General features: G+C 43.0%; 1 protein-coding gene across 2 annotated transcripts in view; it reads right to left on the reverse strand.

The window, feature by feature from the left end:
- Positions 1-16,946, reverse strand: part of atp2b1b (ATPase plasma membrane Ca2+ transporting 1b) — a gene marked incomplete at both ends in the record, with an annotated part of 82,949 nt that overhangs the window by 16,932 nt on the left and 49,071 nt on the right. For both annotated transcript variants that reach the window (XM_084334438.1, XM_084334437.1), the window contains 9 exons: positions 1,894-2,085; positions 2,406-2,512; positions 2,627-2,714; positions 2,829-3,008; positions 4,977-5,214; positions 6,865-7,106; positions 8,795-9,037; positions 14,650-14,864; positions 15,394-15,537. In XM_084334438.1, coding sequence (XP_084190564.1) covers positions 1,894-2,085; positions 2,406-2,512; positions 2,627-2,714; positions 2,829-3,008; positions 4,977-5,214; positions 6,865-7,106; positions 8,795-9,037; positions 14,650-14,864; positions 15,394-15,537 — 1,649 coding nt within the window. The remainder of the gene's footprint in view (positions 1-1,893; positions 2,086-2,405; positions 2,513-2,626; positions 2,715-2,828; positions 3,009-4,976; positions 5,215-6,864; positions 7,107-8,794; positions 9,038-14,649; positions 14,865-15,393; positions 15,538-16,946) is intronic.

Genomic DNA, 16,946 nt, shown 5'->3' on the forward strand with positions numbered 1-16,946 from the left:
AAAAAAAATTTTTTTTTTTTTTTTTTTTTTACATTTTTTTTTTTACCTTTATTTACCCAGGGTAGGTTCGCTGAGCACAGATGCTCTTTTTCAGGAATGCCCTGCTTCACATTCACACAGTTCCATTCACACCTGGGAGCTGCCCAGTACAACCACAGTTGACACCATTGGCCACTGAGCAACTCCACTGGAGCAGTTGATTCAAGCCATGTCACATAGTTCAAGTTTGAAATGATTCTTTCTGTTTTGCTCCTGAGAGTGCTAGATACTGTACTGTACTGGTAATATTATTTATTTGTGTTAACTTCTGAATAAAACAACTTATTAAACACAAGTACATCTTATTGAACATTATTTTGATATTTCATTACCAATTATCATAGCAAAACAGCTTTTTCAAACAGTCTGTAATGCATTTTGGAAACGGGAGATGGGCTCATGGTGTAATGCCACCTGGCCTGAGAAACATAAGGAGGAAAGAAAACGTAAGGACTTACTTCTGGTCATTATTTGGGTAGAACACACATATTTTGAATGCCTTCGGCAGGTTTTTTTTTTTTTTTTGGGCCATTTTAATCTAGATTAATCTAGATTAAATCCAGGATTGCAGATAGATTAATCTAGATTAAAAAAATTAATCTATGCCCACCTCTAATATATATATATATATATATATATATATATATATATATATATATATATATATATATATATATATATATATATATATGATATATAATAATATTGTCAAGACAGTTATTAGGAGGGCGGCCCTCCAAGGGCCCCCTGTAGAATTCCTTTAATTGGGCACACTAAATGGGCTAGCCAAGTCTGGTGCCTCGTGAGAGAACTGTGCCTTCTACCTCCCTCGAGCAGCTAGGGACGGGTTGACCCAAAGGTCCTCTCATGTCGTACAGTGAACACAGCCAGTGGTGGAAGAAGTCCACAGTTCCTTTACTCAAGTAATAGTAGAAATACCCAGATACAAATGAAAAGTCCTCCATTCAAATTCTACTTAAGTAAAAGTAGAGAAGTATTTGCCATTGGATGTACTTAAGTATCTAAAGTAAAAGTATGCATTCTACATGACATTTGTGTATTCCAGTGCTTGGGATCCTGCATTCAAGCCTCGATCCATTGACCTCTATAGGTTATGTTAAAGTGGTGTGTGGTCCAGTTATGCTGCTCTGATTACATCCTCTTGAAGTTGACATATACAAAAAATACAGTTTTATCATGTTTTCTATGCAAAAAACCTTTTCTTCAAAGTAACTAGTAACGAATGGGTTCAGATACATATAGTGGAGTGTATACCTACCCAACCTCCTCCAATGTACAGTTTCTACGTCAAATGTATATACTCTCTTTTCTGGACTCTTTTCGTATCACAAACAGTACTGTATTTGCAAATCTGGTATGTCATAAATGTATAGATGTAGCAGTACTGTCTATCTGTATGTCATGTATGTCATATATGTTATGATGAATTGAAAATGGGGGACCCTGATGTAAACAAGACGAAAGTCTTTCTCTGGTCTGCATCCCCTTAACAATTGTATGTATTGAGCTGTACTGTACTGTACCCATTCTGCAATCTGTTAATAAAGTTTTCAATCAATCAATCAATCAATAAATCAATCAATCAATCAATCAATCAGAGTACAAGTAAAAGTATAAAGTTCCATAAAATGAAAATACTCATTTACAAGTAGCTCAAAATGTTACATAAGTACAGTACTTGAGTGTAAAAAAAAAAAAAAAAAAAAAAAAAAATTCCACCACTGCTGGTTTGCGACTGAAATCTTTGACAACTGGTTTCAACCAGACCTTTTCACCTGCACTGGTACAGCATTTGAAAAATGCCAGTACCAGTGTCTGGTACTTCTCCCCCACCTGTGTGATGCAGGCCCCGGTGAAAGCCACGATGACAGCCACCACGTTGACCGTGAGCTGGAACTGGAGGAACTTGGAGATGCTGTCGTACACGTTGCGTCCCCACATCACAGCTTTGACTATGCTGCTGAAGTTGTCGTCGGTGAGGATGATGTCCGAGGCCTCCTTCGCTACATCTGTACCCGCGATGCCCTGTGGGCACACAGTGTCAGGACGGGTTAGAACATGGCGTCAGGATGGGGGGTTAGAGTCAGACGGTGTCAGGGCGGTATGGCAATCTCCTGTCACGGCTTATTCACGGCCTATTGATTGGACACTACATTGACATTTGCCACAGGATTTGTGATTATTAATTCAGATATATTTAGATATACTAAAGCTATTGCCCCCCACTCCCCAAGGCCGTAGAGTCATTCCACACGAGTCAGTGTGAGCAGTAAGGTCATAAGATCATGAATCGTAGAAATATCGAGGAATTTCACACGCAAAATTGTTAACGACATAACGCATACCATGGCGAAGCCAACATCTGCTTTCTTCAACGCAGGCCCATCGTTGGTTCCGTCTCCAGTCACAGCGACAACCTGCCTCGGTTCTAACACAGTGCTATCAATAATACCTGTGAAAAGAAGAAGAAAATCAACATGAACATCCACGTTTCAGTAGTTCCATGACATTTTGTAGCTCAATTCTGCGGTGACTTTAATGTAGGAGAAGTCAAAAAAGCCCAAACCTTTCACTAGAGTATGTTTGTCAGTCGGAGAGGACCTCGCAAGCACGCGCAGTTTGGGCCAAACCTTATCGAGGCGCTCCTGCTCAATCTGAAGAATGAAAAGAATGAAAGAAAACGTGGTTTTAGTCCTTCAACTGTAGTAACTGTACTTCAACAACCAACGAGAAACACCTCTGGTGAGGCAGTGAGGAGTCCCACAAACCTCCCCCAGTTCGTTGCGTATCCTTCTGTTGAACTCCTTGCCCTCGATACAGAGGAAGTCGTCCCCGGGTTGGAGGATGCCACATTTGATGGCGATGGCACGTGCCGTGTTTATGTTGTCCCCGGTGACCATGCGCACTGTGATGCCGGCGCGCTGGCACTTCCTGATGGCGTCTGGCACCTAACGAGGACAAAGACCAAACCAAAAGTGTCATGACTCCATTTCAGTGTCTATATGGAGACGACAAGGGCTGTAATGATTCAACCAAACAGCCTGTAACGATTCAACCAAACAACCTTTAACGATTCAACCAAACAGCCTGTAACGATTCAACCAAACAACCTTTAACGATTCAACCAAACAACCTGTAACGATTCAACCAAACAGCCTGTAACGATTCAACCAAACAACCTTTAACGATTCAACCAAACAGCCTGTAACGATTCAACCAAACAACCTGTACCGATTCAACCAAACAAACTGTACCGATTCAACCAAACAAACTGTACCGATTCAACCAAACAAACTGTACCGATTCAACCAAACAACCTGTAATGATTCAACCAAACAACCTGTAATGATTCAACCAAACAACCTTTAACGATTCAACCAAACAAACTGTACCGATTCAACCAAACAAACTGTACCGATTCAACCAAACAACCTCTAATGATTCAACCAAACAACCTGTAATGATTCAACCAAACAACCTGTAACGATTCAACCAAACAACCTGTAACGATTCAACCAAACAACCTGTAACGATTCAACCAAACAACCTGTAATGATTCAACCAAACAACCTGTACCGATTCAACCAAACAAACTGTACCGATTCAACCAAACAACCTCTAATTATTCAACCAAACAACCTGTACCGATTCAACCAAAGAACCTGTAACGATTCAACCAAACAACCTCTAATTATTCAACCAAACAAACTGTACCGATTCAACCAAACAAACTGTACCGATTCAACCAAACAACCTCTAATTATTCAACCAAACAACCTGTACCGATTCAACCAAACAACGTGTACCGATTCAACCAAACAACCTGTACCGATTCAACCACACAACCTATAATGATTCAATCAAACAACAATTCCATTTGATTCCAAACCAAATATTTGCTACATGATACATTTTTACCACAGTTTGATTAGATTACTTTTGACATTTCCTAAAAGTGTAACGGGTACACACACATGTGACATGACTAATTAAGTCAGAAAAAACAGAATATGCTATTGCAACCTTAATCGTTTATAATATTATCTTTACAAGTTGATTAAACAGATAAAACACACATCAATTATGATTAACTTTGAGTTAAATTTTTTATAAAATTGTTTTATTTAAACATTTTTTTATATCTTTTGTGTCTATTCATTCTGTTTAAACCAATGTGGGTTTTCTTCACAGTTGCAGATAAAGATTAGGCTACACTAATATTATAGTCAATCAATCAATCAATCAAATGTATTTGTATAGCACGTTTAAACATGACGCTTGTCAACCAAAGTGCTTCACATGGCTAAGCTAAGTACAAAGAAAAGTATAAAATAAACAGAGAAACAAAATAAAATCAACGGATAGACAAAGGAAAAACAGAACAACACGTCAACAAGTACGGCAAGAGTCAAAGTGAGTCAGGGAAGGCCAGGCGATATAGGTGGGTTTTGAGTTTTGATTTAAAAGACTCGATGGAGTATTATACTATAAGACGTCACCATCACTTTCGTACCAACCGTGCCCTTATTGGATTATTTATGTTGACGAAACTAATGAGTTATATTGATTAAAGAAAGTTGATTTAATAAAAAGAAAAGACTAATTCAATCAGATTAATCACTTTATTCAAATTGAGGATACAGTTTGAGGATATATATAAAAAAAAAATATATATATATATATATATATATATATATATATATATATATATATATATATATATATTTTTTTTTTTTATTAAGTCACAAATTATGACGACAGACATTCGAAGCTTCGTTCGAATACTTCAATAGAAGCTTCGAATGTTAAAAAATGACATTCGGTACAGCCCTCATTTTTATTGACACATTGACGCAATCGATGCTACGCCCCTTAATAACGAACACAGAGATGATGTCCGGCGTGCGGTGCCGTACCTCCGGTCTGACGGGGTCCTCGATGCCCACCACGCAGAGGCAGGTGAGGGCGGTGAGGATGTCCGTCTCGTTGTCCCAGTCGGGCTCGCCGTCGGCCACGGGGAAGTCGCGGTAGGCCATGCAGATGGTCCTCAGGCCCTCCGAGGCCATGGGCTCGATCACGTTCTTCACTATGTCGTCTCGGTCGTTCTTTTTGAACGCCTTACACTCGCCACTGGCTGCCATGACTCTACAGCACCTGGGGTGAATGATACGTGAGAGTAAAATAGTAAATAACTCCTACACATTATATACAGTAAAAGGACTATGGCACTAATATACTATACTGTGTATATATATATATATTAGGGGTGGGGGAAAATATCGATACGTAGTAGTATCGCGATACTTTGCGTGGCGATACTGTATCGATACAGGGACGCCAAGTATCGATATTTAATTAATTATTTATAATAAAAAAATTTAAAATTTTCTTTTTTTGTGTTTTCTTTTTGTATAAGGAAGTTGCATTGTTCATTTCAATACCTGTAATAGTACAGTAGTCCACACACACCCGTGTGCATTCAGTTAAGTTGGAATATGACTGTAATACAAACAGTTCAGTTTGTCAGGTACATGCAACACAGTGTTTACATCTGCCTGCTTGAGAAAATACCATGTTCTGCAATAAAAATTATTGAAGTGAGATGAACAGACTGAACTTTATTTTATTAGATAAAACATGTTGACAAAGTTTTACTTTGCAGTTGAAAAAAGGTAATAAATCGCAATATATCGCAATATTAATATCGCAATATTAATATCGCAATACTCAGCATATCGCAATATATTTAGTATCGCAATACTATCGTATCGTGACTCAAGTATCGTGATAGTATCATATCGTGAGGCCTCTGGTGATTCCCACCCCTAATATATATATATATATATATATATATATGATATATAATATATATAATAATAATAATATTATCAAGACACTTATTAGGAGGGGCCCCTGTAAAATTCCTTTAATTGGGCCCACCAAATGGCCTAGCTATGCCAGTGTCAGTTTTGAGAAAAACATCCACCAAATGGCACATGTTATGTTAGATAATATCAGAGCTTTCCTCTGGTGTCATGCATATTTATCCACATAAGATACAATACATCATTGTGTGAATTCAAAAATAAATTTGATACGTGTAAAGGTTCCTTTCTTTGTGAGTTATTGTATTCTTCTTGGGACCATGTTGGAAACAAGTCGACAGACTTTCACATGTTATCCTTGTACCCCTTGTTTTTATACTATTGTATAAATTGTATGTACTAAATAAAAATCAAATCATAGTGTGGGAGATAAGACCCCCTTCCCCCCTCTCTCTTTGATCTCCCTCTACCCACCTTTCCTTCCTCCCATTCCTTCCTCCCCCCCTTCCCCACCTTTCCATAATGTCCATAAAGATGTCACACCCCTACAGTATGTTCGTGTATTCCTGTGGCCCCCACCCCTTCCAGTTTTGTATAAAGATGTTTGAAGATCCGGTGGGGGGGGGGGGGGGGGGGGTCTCTCTTCCCTGGTGTCATAGCTAAACACTTCGTTGAGAGTCATCCAGCCTAACTCTGACTATTTTGGATCGACTTTGATTGAGTTAACCAGGTCTCTTTTGACTGAGTAAGTCATTCAGCTTCGGCTATTTCCCCCCACAATAGACTTGAAACATACAGGGTCAATCAATCACCTGCGCGGGGATGCAGACCAGAGAAAGACTTTCGTCTTGTTTACATCAGGGTCCCCCATTTTCAATTGTAAGTAAGGGTGCAATTAGCACCGTGCAATCCATTCTTTGTCGATCTAGCCCACAGTCAGTACACGTGTGGCGGGGTGATGGAGTGTTAGGAAACCTACTTCTTAAGCAGGATCTCCGAGGCTCCTTTGCTGAACATGCGGTAGCTGCCGTCCGAGTTCTTCAGCACCGTGCTCATGGACTTGCGGGTGGAGTTGAAGGTGTAGACCTTGAAGAGCTTCTCCTCTGGGATCTGGTTGCGTATGGACTGGCAGTCGCGGCGCAGGTCGAGGGCGAAGCCGAGCAAGGCACATTCCGTCTTGTTGCCCACCTGACGCGGCAGCCCGCCCTCCTTCTCTGGGGGCTATAGTGGGAAACCAGGAAGCCCTTCATTAGTAATTGCTAGGGATGTCCGATATTATCGGCCTACCGATATTGGCATTAAAATGTAATATCGGAAATGAACGGTATCGGGTAAATTCATTCATATCGGTATAGGAAATTAAGAGTTGGACAATATCGGTATATCGGATATCGGTAAAAAAAAGCCAATGAATGGGGTTTTGCTATTTTTAGCTAATGGTAAATCAAAAGACAAGGCTTAGATATGACATTTATCAATTGATTTTATGATAAAAAATTATAATTTGGCAACTTACAAAATGAAATGGGCCAATTCATATTTATAAATCTTGGCTTCATTTAAAAAGACCCCATGAGATGCATAGTGTAGTAGAGGTCTAAGCGCTCGCCTTATAGTAGTCTACACCCTCCCCAGACTGAGGATCTGAGGATCGCGCAAAACAACCAGGACCTTAATACACCCGGGGAATTGGCATAACGACTAAATTGGGGAGAAAATGGGAGAAAGGGCAAACAGGGTGGTGTGCTGGGACTTCGTGAGGTGTGGGGGGATTTGATTTGAACATTATAAAGGTAACAGCTAAATGGAAATTGTCGCCAATCGTCATCTTCACTCCACTGTTGAGGAGCAGTGGGAATAACAAGGTTTTATGAAAGGGCACAGGAGTCATTTTAAAACCAATAATATTTTTCATTTATGTTCCCAGAGGGCAGGATGAATAACAATCTTTTATTTTTGTCAGATTCTTGGCACGTATCGGTACATAACTGTACAATATGTTCAGGGACATAACATGAAAACATTCTAATGTTTTTTTTCACTTCACAGGGTCGTCAAGGGTCAAAGCATAATGGGGACTGGTGAAGAATATTATTTGGTAAATGTACTGTATTTATATAGTGCTTTTTAAAAATATCCACCTACTCATAGCGTTTTACAATTTATGCCTCACATTCACCCATTCACACACATTCACACACACAATCACACAATCACCCATTCAAACACACACACACACACACACACACACATTCACACAATCACCCATTCACACACACAATCACACAATCACCCACGCACACACACACACACACACACACACACACACACACACACACACACACACACACACACACACACACACACACACACACACACACACACACACACACACACACACACACACACACACACACACACACACACACACACACACACACACACACACACACACACACACACACACACACGCACACACACACACACACACACACACGACGGGGAACCTTCACATTACCGCTCTACCTCTACCACTGTCTGCCACGGTTTTTCACCACCAGGGATCACCTCTTGAAGTGACCCTTTTTAACCGTGCCTGCAACAGAACTCTTCAGATGGACGAAGTCGCTGATTATTAACAATGAATGGAAGCGGACATAGCCAGTTAGCATTCGGGAGAGGTGTTAGTTGGACAATGCCTAGGCTAACCGGCCATGTCCGCTTCCATTCATTGTGCTAAGCTAGGCTAACGTGCAGCCAGATAGCTTTCTACCGAACGCACAGAGAGGAAACTGGTATCTATCTTCTTGTCTCTCTCTGGAGAAGACGGTAAGGTAATTTCCCCAAATGTTGGTGCGTTCCTTTAACTTCTAACGCTTCCTCAATGGAAAGACATCCCTAGAGCTCACCATGATCTTAGTGGTGTAGGCGCAGTTCACGCCGATACCGAGGATGAGCAGCTCCAGGATGTTGCCCGGAATGAGGTCGGGCTCGGGCACCTTCCTGTAGTGGCGTTCTCCCACGTAGACCTGGACCACGGTCATGCGGTTCATGGTCAGCGTGCCCGTCTTGTCGGAGCAGATGGCCGTGGCGTTGCCCATGGTCTCACAGGCGTCCAGGTGGCGCACCAAGTTGTTGTCCTTCATCATTTTCTGAAGGAGGGGAAGAGTAGGTGATCAATATTTACATTTACATTTTGTAATTTAGCTGACGCTTTTATCCAAAGCGACTTACAAGTTCTGTACGACAAGTCAGCAGGAAGGGTACAATTCTTACAACTGAGTAACAATGTTCATCAAAGAGCGCTGAAACTTGGGTGCTGCAGTGTTGGGTGCATAGTAGTAAAGACATATTAGTATAGTAGGAGGAGTGCATGGTAGTATAAGACAGTAAGAGGGGTTAGTGTTTTTTTCTCTCCAATTTTTTCATTTCAGATATTGATTGAAGAAGTATGGTTTTAGTCAACCGCGAAAGATTGATCGGGTTTTGGCTAGCCTAACTGTGGTGGGAAGTAAATTATACCTGTATAAGCCTTCCCTGACTCAACTCCACACAAGACAAAAACACTAACTTTCCAATTACCAACAAAGGCCTTTGCTATTACTTGGTATGGAACTGCTCTGCCTCGGAGTGGAAGTCACTGCAGAGGGTGGTGAAAACCACCCAACGCATCACTGGTACACCGCTCAATATAACAATACGCCCAGTGATGTATAATGGATAAGGGACTATGCGCAGTCTCATTCCTCCATACGCTAAATCTCCAGACAGAGAGGCCACAGCAAGCTCATATTGCTATGATTTCTCAATACCATTTTATCTTATTAGTACATCACTGTACTTGTGTGCAGGTATTTATTATTGATCAAGCAGTGTTCATGATTTCCAGCAGTACTTTACATTCCACACCATCAAAGCTCACAACCTACGTCATGCTACATAGTTTATCTAGGGATGTTCGATATTGGCTTTTTGACCGATATCTGATATACCGATATTGTCCAACTCTTAATTTCCTATACCGATATCAACCGATACCGATATATGCTGGGTTTCCCCCCCCCAAAAACACAACACTATGCATACTTTTCACAATAAATAAAATAAGAATTTGTTCTTACTTGCTTGCCTGGGTAAATAAAGGTTAAATAAATGTAAAAAAAAAAAAAAAATCTTTTTGAAAACCGATAATTTCCGATATTACATTTGAATGCCAATATCGGCCAATAATATTGGTAGGCCGATAATATCGGACATCCCTAATTTGATCCAATATAATGTTCTCATGGTACATTGGTCTCACGCACTATTGGATACTCACTTAGCCTAACTTCCATTCACAGCAGCAATCATAATATATGCCGTGCTAACACTGATGCACACATATAGTCCGTCATCGACCCGTCCGCCATGCTAGCCTGTAAAATCTGTATCTGTCAGTTCCTGTTGTCATTGTGCAGTCTGAATTTGGTCGTTAAAGAACCCAGGGCGACTATTGCAAAGAGTAGGCCTAGGGGGTTCCCCGACGTTCCTGGCCAAATTCCCAATCAGGTATCTGACATCAAGGCCACCTAATCACCCCCCCCCCCCTTAATTGGCTGATATCAATCCCTGTCTCCTGAGCCTTTCAGACCTTTCAGCCATTGTGTAGTGTGACGCGTGCCTGGTGCCAGTGTATGGCAGCCATTGAACCTGCATAGCCCTAGGTTGGGTATACTACACAGTGGTGGTGAAGGAATTTCCACCTTACATTGTAAAAAGTGCTTTGAGTATGTCTAGAAAAGCGCTATATAAATGCTCATTCATTCATTATTGTGCCATGTGTGTCTATTACACTATGGACCTTTAGAAGGTGCTAATAATATTAGCAAATCTTTGATATGATGAATTACTGTATTTGGCGAATGCAGTGTTTCTGTTGCATTATGGTGTCCTACCTTGACTGAGTACGCCAGGGAGATGGTGACAGTATGGTGTCCTACCTTGACTGAGTACACCAGGGAGATGGTGACAGTATGGTGTCCTACCTTGACTGAGTACGCCATGGAGATGGTGACAGTATGGTGTCCTACCTTGACTGAGTACACCAGGGAGATGGTGACAGTATGGTGTCCTACCTTGACTGAGTACGCCAGGGAGATGGTGACAGTATGGTGTCCTACCTTGACTGAGTACGCCAGGGAGATGGTGACAGTATGGTGTCCTACCTTGACTGAGTACGCCAGGGAGATGGTGACAGTATGGTGTCCTACCTTGACTGAGTACACCAGGGAGATGGTGACAGTATGGTGTCCTACTTTTTTTTTTTATTATTATAATTTATTTTCAATTTGTCTGTTTTTCTCCCCATCCCAATTTAGTCGTTGTGCCAATTCCCCCCCTCCCCTACCTGGTTGTTGTTCGCATGTTCTCCTACGAGTCGGTACAAGGGCGTCCCGAGTCGATCGCACGCTTCCTCCGATACGTGCGGCGACAGCCAGTGACGTCTTTTCACTTGGCAGCGAGGACTCTCATTTGGTGAAGTGTAACGCGTGGGAGGGCACGCTATCTCCACCAAGTCCTGCCCCCGCTGAGCAAGCGCCAAGACCTGACCTGTAGGCGTCGCTGTCCACAACGCCAGATTCCCACCCCCTAATACTGCCAATTGTATTAGTATGAACGACCAGCCAAGCTGGTAGCAACGCCGAGAGCTGGGCTCGAACCCAGCATGTCCTGCGTTGGTGACGAGCGCAATCTCTGCTATGCCACCTGACCGCCCCTTGGTGTCCTACCTTGACTGAGTACGCCCAGGGAGATGGTGACAGTATGGTGTCCTACCTTGACTGAGTACGCCAGGGAGATAGATGGTGACAGTATGGTGTCCTACCTTGACTGAGTACACCAGGGAGATGGTGACAGTATGGTGTCCTACCTTGACTGAGTACGCCAGGGAGATGGTGACAGTATGGTGTCCTACCTTGACTGAGTACGCCAGGGAGATGGTGAGAGTATGGTGTCCTACCTTGACTGAGTACGCCAAACGATGACAGACTACAAAGGCGCCTCCCTCAAACTGAACAGTGACATCTCCTTAGCAAACGACCTCAATACCTTCTATGCGAGGTTTGATGCTGGTAATAACAACACCAGCTCACAAGCCTCGGCAATGGGGGGGGGGGGGTCGGCTGCTGATGGAGGCGCAGTGTTCAGGGTAACAGAGCATGAGGTGAGGCGGACCTTTAAAAAAGTGAATATCAGGAAGGCAGCAGGTCCGGACGGCATCCCCGGCCGCGTCCTAAAAGTCTGTGCCGACCAACTGGCCCCAGTATTCACTGACATATTTAACCTGTCCTTAGAACAGGCTGTCATCCCCACCTGCCTGAAGAAGTCCACTATTATCCCTGTACCCAAAAAATCCAAGCCTGCTTGCCTCAACGACTACCGCCCTGTAGCTCTCACCTCCATAGCCATGAAGTGCTTTGAGAAGCTAGTAAAGGGCTACATCTGCTCCTCCCTCCCCATCAACATGGACCCCCTGCAATTTGCATACCGCCCCAACAGGTCCACGGAGGACGCCATATCCCATGTGCTGCACACAGCAGCATCACACCTGGACAAGAGGCAGGGGAACTATGTGAGAATGCTATTCATCGACTACAGCTCGGCATTCAATACCATAGTCCCCTCCATACTCATAGCCAAGCTCAGGGACCTGGGCTTGGGCTATGACCTCTGCCAGTGGGTCTTGGACTTCCTGACTGGCAGACCCCAGGTGGTGAGAGCAGGCAACTGCACCTCCTCATCCATCACCCTCAACATAGGGGCCCCCCAGGGCTGTGTTCTGAGTCCCCTCCTCTACTCCCTGTACACACACGACTGTGTGGCTCAGCGGAGTAGCAATACAATCGTCAAATTTGCTGACGACACAGTGGTGGTGGGCCTGATCTCTGCCAACGACGAGAGGGCCTACCTGGAAGAGGTCAAGGTCCTGGCGGGATGGTGCCAGGAAAACAGCCTCTCCCTGAACGTCAGCTAAACAAAGGAGATGATTGTGGACTTCAGGAGGTCGGGGGTCAAGGACTACAGCCCCCTCAGCATCGACGGGGCACCGGTTGAGAGAGTCAACAGCTTCAAGTACCTCGGAGCCTACATATCCGAGGACTTGACATGGACCACACACATTAACAGTGTGGTGAAGAAGGCACGACAACGCCTCTACTTCCTCAGGCGCCTAAGGAAGTTCCAAGTCAGCCAGAAGATCCTTAAGAACTTCTACTCATGTACAATAGAGAGCATCTTGACCGGCAACATCACCTCCTGGTTTGGGAATAGCACTGCAAAAGACCAAAGCAGACTACAAAGAGTGACACGTTCAGCCGAACGCACAATTGGAGGGGGGCTCCCCACCCTCCAGAACATTTACTACAAGCGTTGCAAGGGCAAGGCTAAGAGAATCATTAAAGACTCCAGTCACCCGAACAACTGCCTCTTCGAACTGCTGCGGTCAGGCAAGCGATACAGGAGTCTCAAGGCGAGCACAGAAAGACTCAGAAGTAGCTTCTATCCCCAGGCCATCAGGCTGCTAAACGAACAATGAATGAACACTACACAACAACAACCACCAAACGCACATAGCACACACATCCACACGCACACACCCACTTTAAACAAACACACTGTAGCACCCACTCCACACACTTTATAGCACACACCCACTTTAAACAAACACACTGTAGCACCCACTCCCCACACTTTATATTTATGGATGAAGGATTGCACTACAACTCGTACACCTTACTGTAAATTGTACCTAAAATTGTACCTCATCCCATTTCTGCTTTGCACTAGATAGTACTGTACATTAGTACACTGCATAGTATTGTGTATTGTATATTATATGGTAACTCAGAACATTGTACATATGTCTATACCGAACACTGTGACCTCATTTTCTTCTTCTAAATTCATGCTATATTATGTTATTATGTTATTTGATACTATCTTGTCTAGCACAGTCTCTGGAGCGTAACAGTAAGAAGCATTTTGTATGAAAGTATTCTGTACTTCTGTATGACAACTATTAAAGAACTTGAACTTGAACTTGAGATGGTGACAGTATGGTGTCCTACCTTGACTGAGTACGCCAGGGAGATGGTGACAGTATGGTGTCCTACTTTTATTTTTTATTATTATAATTTCTTTTCAATTTGTCTGTTTTTCTCCCCGTCCCAATTTAGTCGTTGTGCCAATTCCCCCCCCTCCCCTACCTGGTTGTTGTTCGCAGGTTCTCCTACGAGTCGGTACAAGGGCGTCCCGAGTCGATCGCACGCTTCCTCCGATACGTGCGGCGACAGCCAGTGACGTCTTTTCACTTGGCAGCGAGGACTCTCATTTGGTGAAGTGTAACGCGTGGGAGGGCACGCTATCTCCACCAAGTCCTGCCCCCGCTGAGCAAGCGCCAAGACCTGACCTGTAGGCGTCGCTGTCCACAACGCCAGATTCCCACCCCCTAATACTGCCAATTGTATTAGTATGAACGACCAGCCAAGCTGGTAGCAACGCCGAGAGCTGGGCTCGAACCCAGCATCTCCTGCGTTGGTGACGAGCGCAATCTCCGCTATGCCACCTGACCGCCCCTTGGTGTCCTTCCTTGACTGAGTACGCCCAGGGAGATGGTGACAGTATGGTGTCCTACCTTGACTGAGTACGCCAGGGAGATGGTGACAGTATGGTGTCCTACCTTGACTGAGTACGCCAGGGAGATGGTGACAGTATGGTGTCCTACCTTGACTGAGTACGCCAGGGAGATGGTGACAGCCAAGGGGAGTCCTTCAGGCACGGCCACCACCAGCACGGTTACGCCGATGATGAAGAACTTGACCATGAACTGGGTGTAGATGGGCATGCACTCATTGACCCACGGCAAGCCCTGAATCCAGAAGGTGTCCAGCATGAAGAGACTGATCAAGATGATGACCGTCAGCCCTGACATGAACAGACCTGGAGGACACAGATGGATAGATGGATAGATGGATAGATGGATAGATGGATAGATGGATAGATGGATAGATGGATAGATGGATAGATGGATAGATGGATAGATGGATAGATGGATAGATGGATAGATGGATAGATGGATAGATGGATAGATGGATAGATAGAGAGATAGAGAGAGAGAGAGAGAGAGATAGATAGATAGATAGATAGATAGATAGATAGATAGATAGATAGATAGATAGATAGATAGATAGATAGATGGATGGATGGATGGATGGATGGATGGATGGATGGATGGATGGATGGATGGATGGATGGATGGATGGATGGATGGATGGATGGATGGATGGATGGATGGATGGATGGATGGATAGATAGATAGATAGATGGATAGATGGATAGATAGTTTAATCAATGAACAAGTGATCATCATTTGAATTCCAATTGGGTCTAACATGTGGTTTTTCATATGCAGATATTGTGATTTATATTCTAATAAAAATGTAATCCTGTGGTGGAATTCCATACACACCGGCTTTGCCAATCTGCACCGCTAGCTTGGTCAGCTTGCCCTGGAGGACCGACTTCTCCTTCTTTGGTGGTTTGTTAGTCTTCTTCTCTCCTTCGCCCTCGTTGAGCGGCTGCATTTCCACGGCGGCGCCGTCCTTATCTTTAACTGCGAGGGGAGAGGAGAGGAGAACCGTTTACATTCCTGTCCCAGTGAAGCATCGGCCCACTGTTCAGGGTTGCAGTAAAACAGCGTTTTATCTGCACACGGCACAGCGTTTTCAGTAATCCCATGCCATTTTGCAACTCTGCAATTGGGTTGAGACTTGAGATATCTCAATAGCGATCTAGCCAACTGTTGCCAAGTGGCTCGTGCAGTCAGATTCACGAGTCAAGAGTTTTATTTGCCACATGGAAGTCATATAAATCATACAGTTTTCATACAAAAACATAAATCCAATTCTACCATGGGAAAAAGGAGCAGGAAGAAGAATAAATCTCATAATTACCTGCCCCCTATTCCTGATCTATACAAGTAACACTTGATGGTCGGTGTACAACCTAATTTACACAAAATAATAATTCATACAATATACAAAGAAACAAACAATTCACAGATTAAACAAGAAAAGAAAATATCTCACTATTCAGATTCATATTTCATAATGACTAAATATTTTATTTCTATAATTATTTTTGAATTGACAAATATTATTACACCCCATAAGATCGCTATGGAGAGAATTCCACAATGCCTTGTGCAGTCGGCAAGCTAATGCACACAGTAGCCATGATGGAACATTGCTTGGCTACTCATCTCACTTAATGTCCAAACTAGTTAGTGTGAGAAAACAGATCAGATAAAAATAACCCTGACCCTAAACCTACACCCTATTCATTGGTCATACTGTATGTTGTGGCCTTCTGAGAATGTCATGTAATATCCTTCAATAGGCTACATTAGACCTCCTAATATCATTCATAGGTTATATTATTTTAAAGGGACATTCATCCATGTGGCATTATGTTAAAGCCCATGCCAAGGACACCAGTGAAATGAGCGCTAGGAGAGAACAGAAATCATCCTACTAGCTAATCACCTACCTACCTTCTCATATGAGAACATAAATCATCCTACTAGCTAATCACCTACCTACCTCTCATATGAGAACATAAATCATCCTACTAGCTAATCACCTACCTACCTTCTCGTATGAGAACAGAAATCATCCTACTAGCTAATCACCTACCTACCTTCTCATATGAGAACATAAATCATCCTACTAGCTAATCACCTACCTACCTCTCATATGAGAACATAAATCATCCTACTAGCTAATCACCTACCTACCTTCTCATATGAGAACATAAATCATCCTACTAGCTAATCACCTACCTACCTTCTCATATGAGAACATAAATCATCCTACTAGCTAATCACCTACCTACCTTCTCATATGAGAACATAAATCATCCTACTAGCTAATCACCTACCTACCTTCTCGTATGAGAACATAAATCACCTTACTAGCTAATCACCTACCTACCTTCTCATATGAGAACATAAATCATCCTACT

The sequence above is a fragment of the Notolepis coatsorum genome (genome assembly GCF_963971535.1).
Source record: "Notolepis coatsorum genome assembly, chromosome: 18".
Lineage (NCBI taxonomy): Eukaryota > Metazoa > Chordata > Actinopteri > Aulopiformes > Paralepididae > Notolepis > Notolepis coatsorum.